This window comes from Acipenser ruthenus, chromosome 15 (genome assembly GCF_902713425.1).
Source record: "Acipenser ruthenus chromosome 15, fAciRut3.2 maternal haplotype, whole genome shotgun sequence".
NCBI lineage: Eukaryota > Metazoa > Chordata > Actinopteri > Acipenseriformes > Acipenseridae > Acipenser > Acipenser ruthenus.
The window spans coordinates 34,943,359-34,967,677 of record NC_081203.1 but is presented as its reverse complement, the minus strand read 5'-3'; the positions used below and the strand labels follow the sequence as shown (position 1 = coordinate 34,967,677).

General features: G+C 51.4%; 1 protein-coding gene across 1 annotated transcript; it reads left to right on the top strand.

Moving 5' to 3' along the window:
- Positions 1-2,129: 2,129 nt before the first annotated feature.
- On the top strand, positions 2,130-20,912 carry LOC131697639 (tyrosine-protein kinase receptor-like). The gene is given in 26 exon segments (XM_058988065.1): positions 2,130-2,259; positions 3,754-3,873; positions 3,876-3,917; positions 4,714-4,814; positions 5,193-5,225; positions 5,227-5,357; positions 6,254-6,348; positions 7,419-7,511; positions 8,265-8,445; positions 8,657-8,807; positions 9,417-9,548; positions 10,282-10,438; positions 10,517-10,699; positions 10,916-11,014; positions 11,409-11,561; positions 12,162-12,272; positions 15,185-15,371; positions 15,632-15,722; positions 16,154-16,218; positions 16,310-16,439; positions 16,781-16,878; positions 17,505-17,597; positions 17,755-17,856; positions 18,106-18,240; positions 18,377-18,467; positions 18,814-20,912. Coding segments are annotated over 26 exon segments (3,681 nt in total). The 5' UTR covers positions 2,130-2,177; the 3' UTR covers positions 19,639-20,912.
- The last annotated feature ends 3,407 nt before the right edge of the window (positions 20,913-24,319 follow it).

The following is a 24,319-nucleotide window of genomic DNA, read 5'->3' as shown; positions in this document are numbered from 1 at the left end:
GACTGTGAAGGACGAAAAATAGAATGAGAGGGAGGCAGTGTGGTCTAGGGGTTAGAGCTGAGGGGCTGGGAGGGAGGGAGACAGTGTGGTCTAGTGGTTAGAGCTGAGGGACTGGGAGGGAGGCAGTGGTCTAGTGGTTAGAGCTGAGACACTGGAAGGAGGGAGGCAGTGTGGTCTAGGGGTTAGAGCTGAGGGGCTGGAGGGAGGGAGGCAGTGTGGTCTAGGGGTTAGAGCTGAGGGGCTGGGAGGAGAGGGAGACAGTGTGGTCTATGGGTTAGAGCTGAGGGGGCTGGGAGGGAGGAGGCAGTGTGGTCTAGTGGTTAGAGCTGAGGGACTGGAGGGAGGCAGTGTGATCTAGTGGTTAGAGCTGAGGGACTGGAGGGAGGCAGTGTGGTCTAGGGGTTAGAGCTGAGGGACTGGGAGGGAGGCAGTGTGATCTAGTGGTTAGAGCTGAGGGGCTGGGAGGGAGGGAGGCAGTGTGGTCTAGTGGTTAGAGCTGAGGGACTGGGAGGGAGGGAGGCAGTGTGGTCTAGTGGTTAGAGCTGAGGGGCTGGGAGGGAGGGAGGCAGTGTGGTCTAGTGGTTAGAGCTGAGGGACTGGGAGGGAGGCAGTGTGATCTAGTGGTTAGAGCTGAGGACTGGGAGGGAGGGAGGCAGTGTGATCTAGTGGTTAGAGCTGAGGGACTGGGAGGGAGGGAGGCAGTGTGGTCTAGTGGTTAGAGCTGAGGGACTGGGAGGGAGGCAGTGTGGTCTAGTGGTTAGAGCTGAGGGACTGGGAGGGAGACAGTGTGGTCTAGTGGTTAGAGCTGAGGGACTGGGAGGGAGGCAGTGTGGTCTAGTGGTTAGAGCTGAGGGACTGGGAGGGAGGCAGTGTGGTCTAGTGGTTAGAGCTGGGAAAAAGATATTCTTTAACTCATGAGTTGAACACTAGCCCTCGATATTTATGAGTTTAAATGTCCTATTTTGGAAGACGAGAACAGCAACAAAAAGCCCCCCACACACACACATTGAAAACATTATTTACACTAAGGGAATACTGCCTGTTCCACGGTGGAAAGATACCTATCTTGGTAATATCTTTACACAGCAATGACTCTGTTTTGAAGTTGCTTTTTTGTGCAGTTGCATGAAGTTGCTTGAACTTGCTGGCACGTTCCCCTGGCCGTTCCTCTTGATTAGTAATTAGACATGAGTGCCGAGGGAGCGTAAGTCTAGCACAGCTCAAAGGAGTCGCCCTGTCAGTGTGATTTATCCATGGTCTGCTGAGTGCTGAGCCACTCCAGAGCTGTTTCTACAGAAGCATTGACAACACGCAGCTCAAAATAACACCAAGGCTTACAGTTTTGTTAGATGATAGTTTTGCAGATACGCAACTGGACACCTAGTGTTTACAACTGAATACATAAACTTAAAACAAAATACATTTGTTGAAACAGTCTATCATTTTTTTTAATTGTCCCAAATTATTTTTTGAAGGAGAAAAAACAACGTTAATGTCACTTAAAAAAAGCACTTTTAATCACAGAGCATGAAGAGCGGGTAATGACACTGTAGTAACTGCATGAATACCAAGGCCCCTTGCTCTCTCTTCTCTGATTGGTGCAGAGGGCAGTGGGAGGTGCTGCAGCTCCTATTGGTCAGAGGGAGGCTGCGTTTCAGATCATCCTGCTCTACTCCTCATGTGGCAGCGAGGCCCCAGGGGACACTGGGGCTGGACTCACTGGAACTGAGAGACTGCGAGACAGGTGAGAGGAGAGAGGAGGGGGAGGGAGGAGGAGGGGGGAGGGGGAGAGGAGAGGAGAGGAGAGGAGAGGAGGGGAGGGGAGAGGAGAGGAAACGTGAGGGGAGAGGGGAGAGGCGAGAGGAGGGGGAGGAGGGGAGGGTGGGAGGGGAGAGGAAACGTGAGGGGAGAGGGGAGGGGAGAGGAGATGGGAGGGGAGGAGAGGGGGAGAGGAGAGGGAAGAGGGAGAGGCGAGAGGAGGGGGGAGGAGAGAGGAGAGGGGGAGGGGGGAGGGAGAGGAGATGGAGGAGAGGAGATGGGAGGGGAGGGGTGGGCAGGGAAGAGGAGAGGGCAGATGTGTGATCAGGCTCCAGGGACACTGGTTTCACTTGATTCTCTCTCAGGTGGCCCTCCCCCCCCAGCATGGCTGTGTCGAGGGGGTTTCCTTCCCTTGCGCGATGGGCAGCTGCATCGACAGGAACAGAGTGTGTGACTTCCACAGAGACTGCCCCCTAGAGGATGACGAGGGCACTGTCTGCGGTGAGTCACAAAATTTTACAAAATCATCTTTTAATAGAATCACTTCTGTAAACCCGCCTGTTATTAAAATCACATCGTCAGTAAAAACTACTTCGGTACGGTGCCCCCCTGACCCTGTGAATGTCCCTCCTCCTTTTGTGTTCCACTCTCGCTCTGTGAATGCCCCTCCTCCTCCTCCTCTTCCTCCCTTCGTGTTCCACTCTCGCTCTGTGAATGCCCCTCCTCCTCCTCCTCTTCCTCCCTTCGTGTTCCACTCTCGCTCTGTGAATGCCCCTCCTCCTCCTCCTCCTCCTCCCTTCGTGTTCCACTCTCGCTCTGTGAATGCCCCCCTCCCTCCTCCTCCTCTTCCTCCCTTCGTGTTCCACTCTCGCTCTGTGAATGCCCCTCCTCCTCCTCCTCTTCCTCCCTTCGTGTTCCACTCTCGCTCTGTGAATGCCCCTCCTCCTCCTCCTCTTCCTCCCTTCGTGTTCCACTCTCGCTCTGTGAATGCCCCCTCCTCCTCCTCCTCCTCCTCCCTTCGTGTTCCACTCTCGCTCTGTGAATGCCCCTCCTCCTCCTCCTCCTCCTCCCTTCGTGTTCCACTCTTGCTCTGTGAATGCCCCTCCTCCTCCTCCTGTTCCTCCCTTCGTGTTCCACTCTCGCTCTGTGAATGCCCCTCCTCCTCCTCCTCTTCTCCCTTCGTGTTCCACTCTCGCTCTGTGAATGCCCCTCCTCCTCCTCCTCTTCCTCCCTTCGTGTTCCACTCTCGCTCTGTGAATGCCCCTCCTCCTCCTCCTCCTCCTCCTCTTTCCTCCCTTCGTGTTCCACTCTCGCTCTGTGAATGCCCCTCCTCCTCCTCCTCCTCCTCCCTTCGTGTTCCACTCTCGCTCTGTGCTGGTTCGGGAGCATGCTGTTTTTCTTCTGCTTGTGACAGGAGTTGTTAGTAAAACATCTGCACCACACATGTGTCCACTCGGCTGGAATAAAAAATAAAACATTACTGCAAATGACTTTTCATGCAGTTGCTATCCCTCGCTGAATGGCTGTTTGCCACACTTAGATTTTTGAATTTGGATAACCACTGATCCATGAGACCCTTCCTCAGGGTCGCAGGATATACACACACTATGTACCATTAGGTTCTCACGTGAGTCCCAGCAGAAATAGTTTGTTGCTCACCAGAATTAGTGGTCATCATCCAAGCTCCACCTCGTCTGTATGGCTGGTTATTACAATTTAACAGATCACCCGCATTCTCTATTTATTTCATTAGCCCTACCACCATATTCCCAGCCTGGGGATTCAAAAGCAAAAACCTAAACTCTTTGTCACTGTATTAGTGTTGTTGAGCATGTTAGCTTGAAAGCACAACAGTATTTAACCTGAAGGGAAAATAATATTATTGAAGTATTATGCTGAAGTAAATGTATTGTTTTTAAACTCCTCTCTCTGTCGTGTCGGGATGTATGCTAGTGACAGACTTGTATTAACTGTGTGTTTATAACCCCCCTGTAGAGTCTCTGCCCCTCGGCTCACACTGCTCTTTCGAGTCTGGTCTGTGTGGCTGGTCACTTTCCAGTGACCCCTCCCCCTCTACCTCCCCCTCCTGGTCACTGGTCAGCTCTCATGACCTTTCCACCAGTCAGACGTCCTGGGATCCACTCTGCAGACCACAGGAGGTAAACGACAGCTTGTTAACATTTTATGAACACATTAAACTACAGTACACTGTACAGCCCCTCAATTTCATGAACACATTACACTACAGTACACTGTACAGCCCCTCAATTTCATGAACACATTACACTACAGTACACTGTACAGCCCCTCAATTTCATGAACACATTATACTACAGTACACTGTACAGCCCCTCAATTTCATGAACACATTACACTACAGTACACTGTACAGCCCCTCAATTTCATGAACACATTATACTACAGTACACTGTACAGCCCCTCAATTTCATGAACACATTACACTACAGTACACTGTACAGCCCCTCAATTTCATGAACACATTACACTACAGTACACTGTACAGCCCCTCAATTTCATGAACACATTACACTACAGTACACTGTACAGCCCCCTCAATTTCACGAACACATTACACTACAGTACACTGTACAGCCCCTCAATTTCATGAACACATTACACTACAGTACACTGTACAGCCCCTCAATTTCATGAACACATTACACTACAGTACACTGTACAGCCCCTCAGTTTCATGAACACATTACACTACAGTACACTGTACAAGCCCCTCAATTTCACGAACACATTACACTACAGTTACACTGTACAGCCCCTCAATTTCATGAACACATTACACTACAGTACACTGTACAGCCCCTCAATTTCATGAACACATTATACTACAGTACACTGTACAGCCCCTCAATTCATACCTGTTTAGTACCCTGCTGCGTGAGTTCTGCATCACTCTCGTACTTCCCTCCCTCTCCCCAGGTCACTTCCTGTTCCTGCAGGTGCGCAGTGATGTCACAGCGGGCAGTGCAGTTGCCCAGAGCCACACCCTCCCGCCCACCGTCACCAGCGTGGAGTGCCAGGTGAGACAGACAGACAGAGACTGAGCTAGACACTGAGAGAATGAAAGAGTGGCAAGTAAGCCAATTTGAATTAAATTGAATTGAGAGAGAGAGAGAGAGAGAGAGAGAGGGAGAGAGAGAGACTCACAGACAGAACAAGGCACAGTAGCATAGATAATTATATAGAGGAGACTGACAGAAGTATAAGTACACAAATATACACCCCTCTTTCTCCACTTCACTCCCTCTCTTCCCTCTGTCACTCCACTCCCTCTCTCCCCCCTCTCCCTCCCCTCTCTCCATCTCTCCCTCTCTCTCCCCCCCTCTCCCTCCCTCTCTCCCCCTCTCCTTCCCTCTCTCCCCCTCTCCCTCTCTCTCTCCCCCACTCTCTCTCTCCAGGTGCAGTTCTCGCTCTATGTCTTCGGTGTGTATTAATGGGACAGTGTCTCTGTCAGTCCAGGAGGACAGCTCTCTGGGGGTGTCTCCACTGGTGTGGGAGCGGGCTGGCAGCTGGAAGGACAGCTGGCTGGAGCTGACCCTGCAGATCCCTGACATCCTGCACAGGTAAGAGCACACCTGAGCACAGCTACTGTGTGCATCTCCCCACTGAACACTGTCAGTGAGAGGGGTGTTTTATTCAGGCAGGAGGTTGCAGTTCCTCTCACACTGTGTCAGTGAGAGGGGTGTTTTATTCAGGCAGGAGGTTGCAGTTCCTCTCACACTGTATCAGTGAGAGGGGTGTTTTATTCAGGCAGGAGGTTGCAGTTCCTCTCACACTGTGTCAGTGAGAGGGGTGTTTTATTCAGGCAGGATGTTGCAGTTCCTCTCACACTGTATCAGTGAGAGGGGTGTTTTATTCAGGCAGGAGGTTGCAGTTCCTCTCACACTGTGTCAGTGAGAGGGGTGTTTTATTCAGGCAGGAGGTTGCAGTTCCTCTCACACTGTATCAGTGAGAGGGGTGTTTTATTCAGGCAGGAGGTTGCAGTTCCTCTCACACTGTGTCAGTGAGAGGGGTGTTTTATTCAGGCAGGAGGTTGCAGTTCCTCTCACACTGTGTCAGTGAGAGGGGTGTTTTATTCAGGCAGGAGGTTGCAGTTCCTCTCACACTGTATCAGTGAGAGGGGTGTTTTATTCAGGCAGGAGGTTGCAGTTCCTCTCACACTGTATCAGTGAGAGGGGTGTTTTATTCAGGCAGGAGGTTGCAGTTCCTCTCACACTGTGTCAGTGAGAGGGGTGTTTTATTCAGGCAGGAGGTTGCAGTTCCTCTCACACTGTATCAGTGAGAGGGGTGTTTTATTCAGGCAGGAGGTTGCAGTTCCTCTCACACTGTGTCAGTGAGAGGGGTGTTTTATTCAGGCAGGAGGTTACAGTTCCTCTCACACTGTGTCAGTGAGAGGGGTGTTTTATTCAGGTGGGAGGTTGGAGTTCCTTTCAGTTCTCGCCTGCCTGTCTTCCTCCAGGTTCCATCTGACTCTGAGGGCGGTTTGGGGCCCGGGTTCAAGAGCTGACCTGTCTGTGGACGGCATCACGCTGGGGGCTTCCTGCTTCGACACAGGTACCCCCAAATCATCCTCACCCCTAACCTTAAACCTTACCCCCAACCCCAAATCATCCTCAAATCAACACCTAACCCGAACCTCAACCCTGATCTGTAAATCAGCACCAAATAACCCTTAATAACCCCCAAATCACCCTAAGATCAAACCTAAATCATTTCAAATGCACCCCTGAATCACCCCTATCTTTTCACATTATCCTATCCAAGTCAGAGAGAGACTGCAGCACGCTGGTGTCGTGGGCAGGGCAGGGCAGTTATACTGCAGCACGCTGGTATCGTGGGCAGGGCAGGGCAGTTATACTGCAGCACGCTGGTATCGTGGGCAGGGCAGGGCAGTTATACTGCAGCACGCTGGTAACCTGGGCAGGGCAGGGCAGTTATACTGCAGCACGCTGGTGTCGTGGGCAGGGCAGTTATACTGCAGCACGCTGGTATCCTGGGCAGGGCAGGGCAGTTATACTGCAGGCCGTACTCAATCCTCAGTCACAGCTGAAACCTGCTGCATGAGAAATTCGCTTCTTATTTACATTCTTCCGACCCTCTTGAGTGAATACAATCCGTTGTGAAGGGTAACTGAGTGTCATTGGGAAGAAGCCTTGATCTCCCGCGGTGCTGCAGTGCTGGAAGCGGATGTGAGAGCAGGCTGGATGAAGAGTGGTCGTCCTGAGTGTGCACTAGAGCAGCACAGCAGGGCGGTGAAGCAGCTCCCCATTGTTAAAGACATTAATATCGCTGTGTTCAAGAACCCATTGAGATCTGCATACCAGATGACCTCATTACCCTCTCCCTTATTTCCTCTTTTCCTCTGTCTCAATCTCCATTTTCTCTCCCTCTCTTCCTCTCTGTTCCCCTCCTGTCCACCTCTCCCTTTCTCCCTCCCCCTGTCTCCCTCCCCCTGTCCTTCCCCTCTCTCCCCCTCTCTCTGTCCCAATGACCTACCTTCCTCCCCCTCTCTCCCCCTCTCTCTGTCCCAATGACCTACCTTCCTCGCCCTCTCTCCCCCTCTCTCTGTCCCAATGACCTACCTTCCTCCCCCTCTCTCTCCCCTCTCCCCCTCCCCTTCTCAGATAAGAGCCCCTTGTTCCCAAGACACAAGTTGCAGCTGGACAGTGTGAGTGACCTCGGCTTCTTCAACCCCCTGCCAGAGCCCTCCTCCTCCGGTGAGCTGCACACAGCACACAGACACACTGCACACAGACACACTGCACACAGACACACAGACACACTGCACACAGACACACTGCACACAGACACACAGGCACACTGCACACAGACACACTGCACACTGCACACAGACACACTGCACACTGCACACAGGCACACTGCAGACAGGCACACTGCACACAGACACACTGCACACTGCACACAGGCACACTGCACACTGCACACAGGCACACTGCACACAGGCACACTGCACACAGGCACAGACACACTGCACACTGCACACAGACACACTGCACACAGACACACTGCACACAGACACACTCCACACAGACAAACTACACTTCATTGTTTGGTATGCTTGTTTGATTTAAAAATGTTTATATAAATGTTTACAATTTTATATAAATATACAATCCTCCTTTCTCTGTGTGTGTCTGCGTCTGTCTCTGTCTGTGTGTGTGTCTGCGTCTGTCTCTGTGTCTCTGTTTGTGTCTGCATCTGTCTCTCTGTCTCTGTGTGTGTCTGCACCTGTCTCTGTGTCTCTGTTTGTGTCTGCATCTGTCTCTCTGTCTCTGTGTGTGTATGCACCTGTCTCTGTGTCTCTGTTTGTGTCTGCATCTGTCTCTCTCTGTCTCTGTGTGTGTCTGTGTCTCTGTTGTATCTGTGTGTGTCTGCGTCTCTGCGTCTCTGTCTCTCTTTGTCTCTGCGTCTGTGCGTCTCTGTCTGTGTGTCCCCATGTCTCCCTGCAGAGGTGTCTACGTGGTGGTTCACCTCATGCGGGGCCAGTGGCCCCCGGGGCCCCACGCAGGCGCAATGTGACAGCGCGTACCGGAACACCAACGTGAACGTGAGCGTGGGCAGGGGCGTGGGCACGGAGGTGCCTCTGCGGGGGGTGCAGATGTGGAGAGTGCCCGCCTCCAACCGCTACATGTGAGTACCATCGCGCCACCCAGCACATCTCCACTGCATATTTCTATCATCAAGAAACCTTCTTCTGCCAGCTTGAGAGAATATTTCTCTGCACTTTGTTCAATGGAGAATGAAATGCATCTCTGATTAAATCTCGCTCTCTCCCTCTTGTATTCACTTTGATTGTATATCTCTCCCCCCTCTCTCTTTCCCTCGCTCTCCTCTCTCTCAGGATCTCTGCGTACGGCGCTGCGGGAGGGAAGGGAGCGAAGAATCACAACAAGCGCTCCCACGGAGTCTTCATCTCCGCCATCTTCCCTCTGGAGAAAGATGAGGTCCTCTACATACTGGTGGGACAGCAGGGCGAGGACGCCTGCCCAGGGGTGAGAGAGGGAGGGGGGAGGAGGGGGAGAGGGGAGGAGGGGAGGGGGGAGAGGGGAGGAGGATTTGTTTAAAAATCTCCTTCAGAAAATTGAATACGCAATCGAATGATGCAATTTCCATTATTCAGCACTTCACTAGCAGTGTTTCAGTTGCTCCTCCAGTTAAACCCAGACTCAGACCACACCACATGTCATTCCTAGTACTGCGGACGGGTTCATAGAGATAGGGGTTTATAATGGAGGCTTGTCTCCTCGGATGAAAAAAACCCTCCGGGATCCTCCAGTTAAAACCTGAAAACCCGGGCTCAGATCACGTGATCTGCTACTGTTTTTATAACGAAGGAGCCAGAACTGCTGTTAATAATATAGGAATGTTGAATTTAGGGTTAAAATGTCATTTTTTCTTGCATTTTAGACAATATTTTAGTTTTTGTTTTAATGAACATTATTATATTATAATGCTATACAATATATATATATATATATAATCATGTTTATTTGAATGTTTTTCACTGAGATTTTGAGGCGCCACTGCCTCCCTCCTGTAAGGAGCCTCCACTGGTGTGATTTGCTCTCATTGCCCCCCCCCCCCCCCCCCCTCTGTCTCAGAGGAACCCCCTGACTCAGCAGATCTGCCTGGGGGAGTCCTCAGTGATTGAAGACGGGTTCAGTGGGCGTGGCGGCGTGCTGGAGTGGGCGGGAGGTGGCGGCGGAGGGGGCGGAGCCACGTACATCTTCAGGGTAAGCCACACCCACCGAGCAGGCTCAGTCTGAGCAGTGGACAAAACTGACTGAGTCAGTATCTCAGCTGAGCCTGTGTCTTATCAGTCAATATCTCAGCTGAGCCTGTGTCTTATCAGTCAATATCTCAGCTGAGCCTGTGTCTTATCAGTCAATATCTCAGCTGAGCCTGTGTCTTATCAGTCAATATCTCAGCTGAGCCTGTGTCTTATCAGTCAATATCTCAGCTGAGCCTGTGTCTTATCAGTCAATATCTCAGCTGAGCCTGTGTCTTATCAGTCAGTAGCTCAGCTGAGCCTGTGTGTTTCATCAGTCAGTATCACTGAGCCTGTGTGTTTTATCAGTCAGTATCACTGAGCCTGTGTGTTTCATCAGTCAGTATCACTGATCCTGTGTGTTTTATCAGTCAGTATCACTGAGCCTGTGTGTTTCATCAGTCAGTATCACTGATCCTGTGTGTTTTATCAGTCAGTATCACTGAGCCTGTGTGTTTTATCAGTCAGTATCACTGAGCCTGTGTGTTTCATCAGTCAGTATCACTGAGCCTGTGTGTTTCATCAGTCAGTATCACTGAGCCTGTGTGTTTTATCAGTCAGTATCACTGAGCCTGTGTGTTTCATCAGTCAGTATCACTGAGCCTGTGTGTTTTATCAGTCAGTATCACTGAGCCTGTGTGTTTTATTAGTCAGTATCACTGAGCCTGTGTGTTCTGCTGTTTGTGTTCCCCCTGCAGAAGGAGAACGGCTCTCTGGTTCCCCTGCTGATCGCTGCGGGCGGGGGGGGGAAGGCGTACCTCGAGGACCCTGAGAGAGGTCTGGATGACATCCCCCTGGAGCAGTACGAGAACAGCACAGCCGTGCCCGGGGTCAATGGGCTGACCGGGGTGGCAGGTGAGGGTCTGTTTCTGTGATCACAGCGCGCTGCTACAGCGAGCCTCTCTAAACCCAGCCCTGCTCTCTGCTCTGCAGGTGGAGGGGGCGGCTGGAGTGACATCACCAGATACATCTGGGGGGGGAAGTCTCTCCTGCAGGGGGCAGAGGGGGGGTCGTCCTGCCCCCAGGCCCTGTCCAAGCTTGCCTGGGCCACCTTCGGGGGCTTCGGGGGGGGAGGAGGGGCCTGTACTGCGGGAGGAGGAGGCGGAGGCTACAGAGGTAAATCACTGTCCTCTCTACCACAAAACTGTGGGATCATCGTGATAAATGAGCAGATTTAACAGGTTCAGAAACAAGGCGTGTATGCCACCATACTATTCCTATAGGTAATAATTATCACTGAAGGTCTGGCTATGGGTTGGGGGTCACATTTATACATGGATGAATGTTAAAGTTTCCTTGAGAATGTGTTGGATCCTGTTTCCTGAATTGCAGGCGGGGACGCGGCGGAGACTGATGACATCACAGCGGACGGGCAGGCCGGGATCTCCTTCGTGAACCCCATCGGAGAGATCTTTCTGCAGCCGCTGGCAGGTGAGGAGACTGGGGGAGCAGGTACCGGGCAGTGCTGGGCACCCTGAGCTGATTCCTATTCACCCCAACACTGAACATTCACTTCAGATGTCTGGCTGTCAGTGTGGATGCATATGAAGGGATTCCAACCCCTAACCCAACCCTAACCCTAACCCCAACCAGACCCCTAACCCTAACCCTAACCAGAACCCTAACCCCAACCCATATCATAGCTCTAGCTCTAACCCAAGTCCGAGCCCCAGCCCTAAGCCTAACCCAACTTAATTCTCCAAGCATAAAGCAAAATTATTTTCCTTTAATGACTGACCAGCTTCTGAGAAGAAAAACACAAGTCAACCATCACATGTCCCATAGTGTGTCTGCACAGTACTAATACACCCTGTCCCTCCCCCAGCAATGGAGAGCCACGGCGAGGCTGAGATCAAGGTGCAGCTGAACTGCAGTCACTGTGAGTCCGAGACCTGCAAACAAGACGAGGAGACCAAACTCATCACCTGTCTGTGTGACAACGGAGAGGAGCTGGCCAGCAACAACGTCACCTGCACAGGTGAGCAGAGCGAGCTATACCTGTACAGAGCAGAGCAGAGTGAGCTATACCTGTACAGAGCAGAGCGAGCTATACCTGTACAGAGCAGAGCAGAGCGAGCTATACCTGTACAGAGTAGAGCGAGCTATACCTGTACAGAGCAGAGCAGAGCAAGCTATACCTGTACAGAGCAGAGCAAGCTATACCTGTACAGAGCAGAGCAAGCTATACCTGTACAGAGCAGAGCGAGCTATACCTGTACAGAGCAGAGCAGAGCGAGCTATACCTGTACAGAGCAGAGCAGAGCGAGCTATACCTGTACAGAGCAGAGCACAGCGAGCTATACCTGAGCAGAGCAGAGCGAGCTATACCTGTACAGAGCAGAGCAGAGCGAGCTATACCTGTACAGAGCAGAGCACAGCGAGCTATACCTGTACAGGTGAGAGACTAGAACAGATATAACCTCACCTCTACAGGAGCATTGAATCCACCCATTAGATTCTTTTAGTTGGGCTTGGTTTCTTTTAGTTTTTCCTTGGTTTCTTGGAGTGTTTTACTCGTTTTGTTTGCAGTGTGTATGGAAGGTGTTGTTGAGTGCTAGCCCTCCTCTCCTCTCCCCAGCTCCGCGAGGCCCTGCTCCAGAGGGACACCTCTCCTTGCCTCTGATCCTGGCGGTGGTGGTATCGACGGTCGTGACTGGCGCCGTGCTGGCCTGCGCCAGCCTCACTCTGAGTAAGAGACTTTCCCAGCTGTGTGTGCGCTCGGCTCCGCTGGGGACCTCCTTCCACCGGCTCTGAGGTGATGAAGAGCCTGCTGTAAACTGCAGGGAAAGTGCAGTGCACTGGGGTAGTTAGACTGCAGTCCACTGCTCTCTATGGGCCGCTAAACACAACTTGCCCCACACGTAAAGCTTGGGGCAAGTCCATTTCAAAACAGACAATTAGCCCCACCCCTGTGTTAGCTTGAGTGGACCGGCCCAGACTTCTTAGGAGTCATGCATGCTTCTAAAAGCTGAATTTCAAAAATGTGATGGTTGTACAGCAATCATTTAACCCCCAACCCTAACCCTCCCCAGCCCTACCCCTAACCCTAACTACATCCAAACTCAAACCCATAACCCTAGCCAGCTGAAACTGTGCTTTTGTAGAGATATTTTCCATGTACTAATTCTCAGTTGCCACGGTTGCAGAGGGGGTTGCAAAGTCCTTGTGATTGGTAAGAGGGGTACAGCGATGAGCCCACGTTCGAATGGGCATTTCAAATTGGGTAGAATATGGGAGTTAAATTGATAAACAAAACACATTTCTCCATGTTTTGTGAATGGATAATTAAACTATAATCCAATGCTGCGAGTGTACCTGGTGATCATACAAGAACACAACAGCTGAGTGACCCTTTGCAGTGCAGTCTAAATGTACCCCGCTTCTGCTAAGCCAGCTGCACGTTCTCTGCAGTTTGACCGAACCTGCTGTTTCATTGTGTACACAGTATTTGACGTGCTTCTCTGCTATACGAGCCAGCTGTCTGACTGAAGGCTCTTCTGTAAAGGGAAGCTGGGGGCCTTGTTGGGGATTGATACAGACGGGAGCTGGGGTCGGGGTTTCTAAGAGTAGTGTGCTGCTTAACCTTAGATGAAGTAATGTAATCGTATCTATCTATGCTATTATATAAGGATGCGTGAAAGCTAGTATTGCAACGATAGTGCATTAGAAACAGCTGCCTAGAGAGCAGCACTGTTATCAGAATTCCTTTCATTTTGTCATGTTGCCCGCGTTATATATCACAGGTCATATATATCATATTCTCACACTCTATCCAGGCTCAATGACGGCATGTAATCAGAATATCCAGCGCTGCAGCGTACTGACGTGCAACTTTCCATGCAAAATGTACAATATTCTTCCTGCTAGTGGATATGAAATGGGGATAGGCAGTGTCTGTGCCATGCATTCACATTCTTCCACATTGTGCTTTTCAAGAACTACAGTGCAGCTTCTGAATTTGAAATTGTGAAGAAAAATGTACATGTCACTCAATATGAAATAAGATGGAATAATTCAGCAGCGTCTGAAAACAAATGGTTCGAAACGTTCTTCCGTTTCATGTTTATTTTGTATTATTAGGACGTCTAAAACCTTATTTTAAACAATGCTGCAAACTGGAAGGGAATGGGTCGTCGTTTTGTTGGCTTTTGAAAATTCACATTTGTAGAAAGTGGTGCTGTGTAACTTGATTGAGTTCAAAAAACGCCTTTCCAATTACAACGGAAGCAAAAGGACAGATCTGTTGGGAATAGGTGTGGGAGGCAGTCCCATTAATAATAATAATGAAAAGCGAGTCCTATGGTAGTGCTTTGGGAGCCCCTGTGCACAGCATACACCTGCATTGTAGCTCTGTTCTCACTGGATACATGCTGGAGCCATTACTTGTTGCACTTAATAAAATAATGAAAACATCATGTGGTCAAAAATAATTTTGTACATTTTGAGTTTTGCCCCTTGGGCGTTGCAGAGGTCAAGCATAACCTCCTACTGCTGCAGGCAGCTTCCCCGTTTGCTCCCTGATTAAGTGGACCCTGTAGCTTAATGTAGTGCAAATCATTTCCAAATGGCTTTTTAATACGCTAGTGGACTTTCTGTTTTGTAATAAAGGTGTATGAATGCAGTTATGCAGGGATGACACAGGGATGTAAGTAAGGCAGTTTAAACCTGAAGCTGAATTAGTTACACCCTAGAAAGGGTTAGGTGTGTCTGGTTAGCTCACTTGAGTCAGCTGCACACAGCAGCTCACAGCACCGCTGATTCAGTGGCACCGCAGTTCAGTGCATTAGCACAGGGGCTGTGCTTCTTCATCCTGCTCCCTGGAGGTGGGACCCTCGCACAAGTGCACCACAGTAGATCTGCTGGCTCATTCGGCACCAGGTTTTTTGTTCTCACATTTACACTGCTGTCCTGTGCATTCACCACACTTTACAACACTTTCCTCTCTGGTTTCACCGTGCTTTCACTATGCTTTACTACACTTTGCAATGCTTCAGATATGGTGTACTTTTATAAGGGGTCGGAAGGGAGGAGGTAAGGAAGGAAGGCTGGTGTCACAGTGTCTCAAAGGAAGGAAGGCTGGTGTCACAGTGTCTCAAAGGAAGGAAGGCTGGTGTCACAGTGTCTCAAAGGAAGGAAGGCTGGTGTCACAGTGTCTCAAAGGAAGGAAGGCTGGTGTCACAGTATCTCTTCACCTGAGGTCTCCCCCATGCAGGCTGGTAGTCTGTGCCAGGGAGCCGGGAGCCCGAGGACACAGGGACGAGACTGACCAGCACACAGCGCCACCACCTGGCAGACTACCAACCTGCATCGGGGACACACGTGCGAGCGAGTGGAAGCGAGAGGGAGCGGGGCCACACTGGGTGAGTCTGCAGCAGAGGGTGAGAGGGTGGCTCTAGCAGTATTCAGTTTCACAAGAAAATACCAGATCATTGATCAGTGAAAATCTGTGGTTCAGGAAATAAATGAGATAAAAGAAGCTTTGAAAATGAACAGAATTTGTAATGCCTCTCTCCCCTCTCCCTGTCCCCTTCTTTCCCCATCCCCTCCTCTCCCCTCCCTGTCCCCTCTCCCTGTCCCCCCTCTCCCCTCCTCTCCCTGCAGTTTATTATCGGAAGAAGCAGCAGCTGCAGGCGGTACGTGTGCGTCTGCAGAGTCCGGAGTACAAGCTCAGTAAGATCCGCACCTCCACCATCATGACGGACTACAACCCCAACTACTGCTTCGCAGGCAACGCGGCCTCGCTGAACGATCTCAAAGAGGTGCCACGCCAGAACATCACCCTGCTCAGGTACCTCCGTCTGGGGAGAACAATCTCTCCTCTGTCCTCTCCCCTACCTCTGCCTCCTCCCCCTCCCCCACCCTATCCCCTCTCCCCTGCCCCCTTCCCCCTCCCCTCCCCTCTCCTCTCCTCCGTCCTCTCCCCCCTCCCCTCCCCTCTCCTCTCCTTCATCCTCTCCGCCCTCCCCTCCACTCTCCTCTCTCCTCTTCCTGCTCAGGTGACTCACAGCTGGTCTGATCTGTGTGTCGTCCCCCCCCCTCTCTCTTCAGGGCTCTGGGTCACGGTGCTTTCGGGGAGGTCTATGAAGGCAGGATGCTGGGGACCTCAGGGGAGAGCAGCCCGCTGCCGGTGGCCATCAAGGTGAGAGACAGAGAGAGACAGAGCTGTGAATGGTAGAGATCACTGAGGAGCCCGGCAGCCGGTTCCTCCAGCACTAAGAGAGACAGAGCTGTGAATGGTAGAGATCACTGAGGAGCCCGGCAGCCGGTTCCTCCAGCACTAAGAGAGACAGAGCTGTGAATGGTAGAGATCACTGAGGAGCCCGGCAGGCTGTTCCTCCAGCACTAAGAGAGACAGAGCTGTGAATGGTAGAGATCACTGAGGAGCCCGGCAGGCTGTTCCTCCAGCACTAAGAGAGACAGAGCTGTGAATGGTAGAGATCACTGAGGAGCCCGGCAGGCTGTTCCTCCAGCACTAAGAGAGACAGAGCTGTGAATGGTAGAGATCACTGAGGAGCCTGGCAGGCGGTTCCTCCAGCACTAAGCCAGCGTGTTTAACCCTTTGTGTTGCAGACACTCCCTGAGATCTGCTCAGAGCAGGATGAGATGGACTTCCTCATGGAGGCGCTAATCATGAGGTGAGGGGTCAGGGGTCACTCGCTCACACACTGCTTCACTCACTCACAGTCTTGCTCACATTCTCTCTGTCTCTCTCTCTCTCTCCCCCAGTAAGTTCAGTCACCAGAACATCGTGCACTGTGTGGGCGTGTCTCTGCAGACCCTGCCTCGCTTCATCTTACTGGAGCTCATGACAGGAGGGGACATGAAGAGCTTCCTGAGACAGAACCGCCCCAAATCTGTGAGTAACCTGCTGCTTGACCCTCCTCGCAGACAGCGGGGTGCCCCTCCACGTAATCCACATTCTTACAGTGTGCTGGGTCTCCTGTATTAACTGTGTGCTGGGTCTCCTGTATTCACTGTGTGCTGGGTCTCCTGTATTAACTGTGTGCTGGGTCTCCTGTATTTAACTGTGTGCTGGGTCTCCTGTATTAACTGTGTGCTGGGTCTCCTGTATTAACTGTGTGCTTGGTCTCCTGTATTAACTGTGTGCTGGGTCTCCTGTATTAACTGTGTGCTGGGTCTCCTGTATTAACTGTGTGCTGGGTCTCCTGTATTAACTGTGTGTGTGCTCCTCCTCAGAGCCACGCCTCCTCTCTCAGTATGCTGGAGCTCCTCCACATGGCCCGAGACATTGCCTGCGGCAGCAGGTACCTGGAGGAGAACCACTTCATTCACCGGTGAGAGAGGAGAGGAGAGATAGGGGAGAGCAGAGAGAGGAGAGAGAGAGGAGGGGAGGGGAGGGGAGGGGAGATAGGGGAGAGGAGGGGAGGGAAGAGGAGATAGGGGAGAGGAGGGGAGGGAGCAGTATTGCGACTCGTGTTTTTCAGGTGTAAGTATTGTGGAAGTGACTATAATCATGTTACTATTTACCTTAATCCATGTTTTTAATGAGACCTGAGTAAATTCAATCAAACGTATTTATTAAAGTATGCATTATTCGAAGATTAGCATTCGAAGATTAGCAGTTGTACAGATATACACAGTTATTGCAATGATACCTCTAGGTGCGGTATAATGGTCAGCTGGTTTAAATAAGGTTGCAAGAAATCGCTGCTCAAACTACCTGAAGTGGAGGCCATTCCTTCAGGGACAGCAGTGAAGGATGTCATTGTGAGTCTCCTGTATCTACCTTCCAAGTATATACTGCAGCTCCCAGATGTCATGCCGAGTCCTCTCGCTCTCACCCCTTTGTTCTGTTCACTCTGCCATGGACACAACCTTGAGAAAGCAGCTTTGGGCAGGCCGGTGGCTTGTTATTGTGACCCTTCATAACCCTTATTTCAATGCAATGAACCCCTGACAGGGATATCGCTGCGAGGAACTGTCTGCTCACCTGCTCCGGCTCCAGCAGGGTGGCTAAGATAGGAGACTTTGGGATGGCCCGAGACATATACAGGTAGAAAGCCTGCTCTTCCTTCCTTCCTTTCTTTCTTTCTTTCTTTCATTCTTGTTTTTCATTGAACTAGAGAGAGGTTTTTAAATTAACCTTTTCCCTCTCTCTTCCCTCCTCCCCCTCCTCTTCCTCACGCTCCCCTCCCCGCCTCTCTCCTCAGAGCCAGTTACTACCGGAAGGGGGGCCGCGCGATGCTGCCTGTGAAGTGGATGCCCCCTGAAGCGTTCCTGGAGGGGGTCTTCACCTCCAAAACAGACACCTGGTAAAAACTCGCTCTTCAGAAATCGCAGCCCCCCAGCGGGGAGAGTAAGGGACCAGGAAGCAGTGCTGTCAATAACAAGGACAGTCTGGAACCAGTTTAGTTTAGTCTAGCTTCATGAATAACAAGCCTTTCTTGTCTCTGTGTCTGCGTGTGTCTCTGTGTGTGTGTCTTTGTGTCTCTGTGCGTCTGTGTGTGCGTGTGTCTTTGTGTCTGTGTGTGTGTGTGTGTGCGGGTGTCTGCGTCCCGCAGGTCGTTTGGGGTGCTGCTGTGGGAGATCTTCTCTCTGGGATACATGCCGTACCCCTGCAAAACCAACCAGGAGGTGCTGGAGTTCGTGACCAGCGGGGGCAGGATGGACCCCCCTAAGAGCTGCCCTGGGCCAGTGTGAGTAACACACACACGCACACGCACACACACACGCACGCACGCACACACACTGACACGCGCACACACGCACGCACACCTGCCTTCTACTGTATCCAGGGGCCGTGTCCGGTGTGTAACGCTGTGTGTGTTTCAGATATCGCATCATGACGCAATGCTGGCAGCACTGTCCTGAGCACCGGCCCAACTTCACCACCATTCTGGAGAGGATCAGTTACTGCACTCAGGTGCTGTACCGGGAGCCCTGGCCTCGCATGTATTGTACTGAGAGTTCACTTTGCTTTTTACTAGGATTTTAGTATGTTTTAAATGAGCCTTTAGTACATTTTACAGCACTTTTACTGTGCTCTTGCAACACCTTTACTGTGCTTTCACTGTGTCCTGAACTCAGCACTGTAAACAAGCCCAGCAGAAAGGTAATCATATTCCAGAGGCTTTTCTTAGATGACAGGGCACCCCGTTTCTGAGCTGCATTGAATTCGCTCTTTCTTACAGTGTCGTCTGAAGAAGGCATTATCTGAAACATTTGTCTGCTAGAGTTTCTTACTGTTGTGTCCCCCCCACTCCCTCCAGGACCCCGATGTCATCAACACTCCTCTCCCGATGGAGTACGGGCCCCCCGTGGAGGAGGAGAGCAGCACCGTCATGCCACCTCAGGGATCAGGGGGCGGGACCCCGCTGCTGGTCACCTCGACCCTGACCCCTGAGCCTGACCTGTCACCTGGGAAACCACACCCCCAAGGAGCAGGCACAGGGGAGGGGCCTTCGAGAGAGGCGTGTCCCGGGACCTGGCTCCACCCAAGCCCCGCCCCCTTGACACCGCCAGGCCCCACCTCCTCCGGCAGCCAGAAGCTGAAGAACAAAACCAAGAACCTGTGGAACCCGACCTACGGGTCCTGGGTACTGGAGAGCCTGGGTAGAGGCAAGAGCTCCCAGCCCCCAGCCCCTGCCATCGCCTGCCCCCCTGCTCCTGCTCCGGCCCTGCCTACAGCGGCCCCACCACACCCCGAGAGAGAAGACTCGGGGTTCGACGGGAATGGCAGCTCCTCTCCCCCCAGCTCCCGGGGCTCCCCCTCTCCACTGCCCCCCGCCAGCCCCCCCCCCTCGTGCGGTGGGGTGGAACTGGTCAAGCTGCAGAGCTTCCCCTGCGGAAACGTCAACTACGCATACGACGAGGAGAGCCTGCCCTGCGCAGAGCCCAGTGCTAGTGCTGGAAGCTCTGGGGTCCCGTTCCCTCCTGCTGCCGCAGCCTCTGCCGGGGTCTCCAAAGCCCCGGCGCACCCCCGGTCCTGCCACAGCGAGGAGGGAGCCCACCTGCTCGGCAAACCAGAGAAACCCACCCGTGACCGGGACTCGGGATTCTCGCTGTCTGAGGACCTGAGCGTGACGCCCGTGTGAGAGAAGAGAGACTCTGCGACATGACAACCCAGCAGAGACACACACATACTGAGATCACAACCCAACAGAGACACACACACACACACACACACACACACCGAGATCACAACCCAGCAGGGACACACACACACACACACACACACACCGAGATCACAACCCAGCAGGGACACACACACACACACACACACAGACACACACACACACACACACACACACACACACACATACACACACACACACACACACCGAGATCACAACCCAGCAGACACACACACACACACACACACACACACACACATACACACACACACACACACGCCGAGATCACAACCCAGCAGGGACACACACACACACACACACACACACATACACACACACACACACACACACACACACACACCGAGATCACAACCCAGCAGGGACACACACACACACACACACACACACGCACGCACGCACTATTTCACCCACTGTGTTTAGGATCTGGCAGTCTATTATTATTATTATTATTATTATTATTATTATTATTATTATTATTATTATTATTATTTCTCGCTCTGGTAGGCTGGACTCTGACAAGTGTAAAACAAAAGTGTGACAGGGATTAGAAAAAGACAGCATTGCCATCTCCCTGAAATCTCTTACACTGATGCTTTTTACCATTCCATAAGTGTGCAGCCTTGTGGACCTGCCTGCTGCTGATCTCTGTTTAGAGGACTGCTCGTATAAACCCACAGCAGGTCTACTGTACTGCTACAGAGACAGAAGACACTGTACTGTACTGCTACAGAGACAGAAGACACTGTACTGTACTGCTACAGAGACAGAAGACACTGTACTGTACTGCTACAGAGACAGAAGACACTGTACTGTACTGCTACAGAGACAGAAGACACTGTACTGTACTGCTACAGAGACAGAAGTCACTGTACTGTACTGCTACAGAGGCAGAAGACACTGTACTGTACTGCTACAGAGACAGAAGACACTGTACTGTACTGCTACAGAGACAGAAGTCACTGTACTGTACTGCTACAGAGGCAGAAGACACTGGAACTCATTCTACACGGGTCATGTAAGCATCTGTTTCCTTAGCACTTCTAGATGTAGTTTAAAAAAAATGTAGATAGAAAAATCCTCAGGTGAAAAACTGGATTGAACCAACACAATGTATTTTTGTCAAGCTCTGTAAGATTGTACGGTACGTGATTTGTATTTTCTGGAAAGACTAACATGATGATTTGGAATGTGGGTGTAATAGATTGTCAATGCTGGATTTGTGAAACAGCTCCATCTTGTGGTACACCATGAATGCACATCCTCAATATTTGCAGTTTTTACAGATGCTGATTTTTTCCAACTGTAACAGAGCCCCCGACTCTCCCTCAATCTGTACCCCTCTATACTGTAACAGAGCCCCGACTCTCCCTCAATCTGTACCCCTCTATACTGTAACAGAGCCCCCGACTCTCCCTCAATCTGTACCCCTCTATACTGTAACAGAACCCCCAACTCTCCCTCAATCTGTACCCCTCTATACTGTAACAGAACCCCCAACTCTCCCTCAATCTGTACCCCTCTATACTGTAACAGAGCCCCCGACTCTCCCTCAATCTGTACCCCTCTATACTGTAACAGAACCCCCAACTCTCCCTCAATCTGTACCCCTCTATACTGTAACAGAGCCCCCGACTCTCCCTCAATCTGTACCCCTCTATACTGTAACAGAGCCCCCGACTCTCCCTCAATCTGTACCCCTCTATACTGTAACACATCCCCCAACTCTCCCTCAATCTGTACCCCTCTATACTGTAACAGAACCCCCAACTCTCCTTCAATCTGTACCCCTCTATACTGTAACAGAACCCCCAACTCCCCCTCAATCTGTACCCCTCTATACTGTAACAGAGCCCCCGACTCTCCTTCAATCTGTATCCCTAGAACCAGAGAGCTCTGGAATGTTAATCTTTGAATCAGCTGATTGCTATGAAATCGAGCTACCTTGATTCAAGGTCCACTCTATAAACTGTTAAATCTATATTGTGAGTATTTCAGATGCTTATGTTCTGTGTCAGTGAGATGCTGTATTTTGTTGTGCTTGTGACTCATGTTTACACTGAGTCACAAGCACACAAGCGCTGAGAGCAGCTCCGGTGTTTGGACCTCACACTGAACTGAGAGCAGCTCCGGTGTTTGGACCTCACTCACACTGAACTGAGAGCAGCTCCGGTGTTTGGACCTCACACTGAACTGAGAGCAGCTCCGGTGTTTGCACCTCACACTGAACTGAGAGCAGCTCCGGTGTTTGCACCTCACACTGAACTGAGAGCAGCTCCGGTGTTTGGACCTCACACTGAACTGAGAGCAGCTCCGGTGTTTGCACCTCACTCGCACTGAACTGAGAGCAGCTCCGGTGTTTGGACCTCACTCACACTGAACTGAGAGCAGCTCCGGTGTTTGGACCTCACTCACACTGAACTGAGAGCAGCTCCGGTGTTTGGACCTCACACTGAACGGAGAGCAGCTCCGGTGTTTGGACCTCACTCACACTGAACTGAGAGCAGCTCCGGTGTTTGGACCTCACTCACACTGAACTGAGAGCAGCTCCGGTGTTTGGACCTCACTCACACTGAACTGAGAGCAGCTGCGGTGTTTGGACCTCACTCACACTGAACGGAGAGCAGCTCCGGTGTTTGGACCTCACACTGAACTGAGAGCAGCTCCGGTGTTTGGACCTCACTCACACTGAACTGAGAGCAGCTCCGGTGTTTGGACCTCACTCACACTGAACTGAGAGCAGCTCCGGTGTTTGGACCTCACTCACACTGAACTGAGAGCAGCTCCGGTGTTTGGACCTCACTCACACTGAACTGAGAGCAGCTCCGGTGTTTGGACCTCACACTGAACTGAGAGCAGCTCCGGTGTTTGGACCTCACTCACACTGAACTGAGAGCAGCTCCGGTGTTTGGACCTCACTCACACTGAACTGAGAGCAGCTCCGGTGTTTGCACCTCACTCACACTGAACTGAGAGCAGCTCCAGTGTTTGGACCTCACACTGAACTGAGAGCAGCTCCGGTGTTTGCACCTCACTCACACTGAACTGAGAGCAGCTCCGGTGTTTGGACCTCACACTGAACTGAGAGCAGCTCCGGTGTTTGGACCTCACTCACACTGAACTGAGAGCAGCTCCGGTGTTTGGACCTCACTCACACTGAACTGAGAGCAGCTCCGGTGTTTGGACCTCACTCACACTGAACTGAGAGCAGCTCCGGTGTTTGGACCTCACACTGAACTGAGAGCAGCTCCGGTGTTTGGACCTCACTCACACTGAACTGAGAGCAGCTCCGGTGTTTGGACCTCACTCACACTGAACTGAGAGCAGCTCCGGTGTTTGGACCTCACTCACACTGAACTGAGAGCAGCTCCGGTGTTTGGACCTCACACTGAACTGAGAGCAGCTCCGGTGTTTGGACCTCACTCACACTGAACGGAGAGCAGCTCCGGTGTTTGCACCTCACACTGAACTGAGAGCAGCTCCGGTGTTTGCACCTCACACTGAACTGAGAGCAGCTCCGGTGTTTGGACCTCACTCACACTGAACTGAGAGCAGCTCCGGTGTTTGCACCTCACTCACACTGAACTGAGAGCAGCTCCGGTGTTTGGACCTCACACTGAACGGAGAGCAGCTCCGGTGTTTGCACCTCACACTGAACGGAGAGCAGCTCCGGTGTTTGCACCTCACACTGAACGGAGAGCAGCTCCGGTGTTTGCACCTCACGAGCTCGTCTCCACAGTGGCATCCTTCCTCTTTCTATTGCCGTCTTTAAAGAGGCAATCGTTTAAATTGCTGGTACCTGGTGATCACATGGTCTAATCGCAGCTAGACCATTGGATCAAGACTGACCTCACAGCACAGGAAGTGATTGGAGAGCAGGGAGAAGCAGCTGCTTTTAATCTCTAGAACTATATTTGAAAAAAACATTTTTATTTTCATTAAAGAAAGCTTTATTTAATGCCACAATGGGCATTCTTTTAACCAAAATGGGATTACTGCTCGTAAGGAGTGGTTATTCAGAATCATCCCAAGTTTATTCTTTAAAAAACAAAGGTCTTGAATTTGGATTTTAAAGAAAGCTTAAAATCGTAAGAATAAACACTGGTTGCGTTATTTCATCAGGAATAAATCGTTGTATTTTGTTGAGGATAATAGGTGTGTGGCAGTGTGTTATAACGCTGTGCAAGTCCATCAAGGGGAATTGCACAGCGTCATAACCCTGTCATGGTTGCAGAACCATGACAGGGTTACTCTCTCATGCCTGTCACCTCTGCAGGGCTCTGGCTTCAAATCCAGTTCAGCTCCCCCCCCCCCCCCCTCCCCAATCCTCTTAGTGAACTTGTGTTGCAGAACCATGACAGGGTTACTCTCTCATGCCTGTCACCTCTGCAGGGCTCTGGCTTCAAATCCAGTTCAGCTCCCCCCTCCCTCCCCAATCCTCTTAGTGAACTTGTGTTGCAGAACCATGACAGGGTTACTCTCTCATGCCTGTCACCTCTGCAGGGCTCTGGCTTCAAATCCAGTTCAGCTCCCCCCTCCCTCCCCAATCCTCTTAGTGAACTTGTGTTGCAGAACCATGACAGGGTTACTCTCTCATGCCTGTCACCTCTGCAGGGCTCTGGCT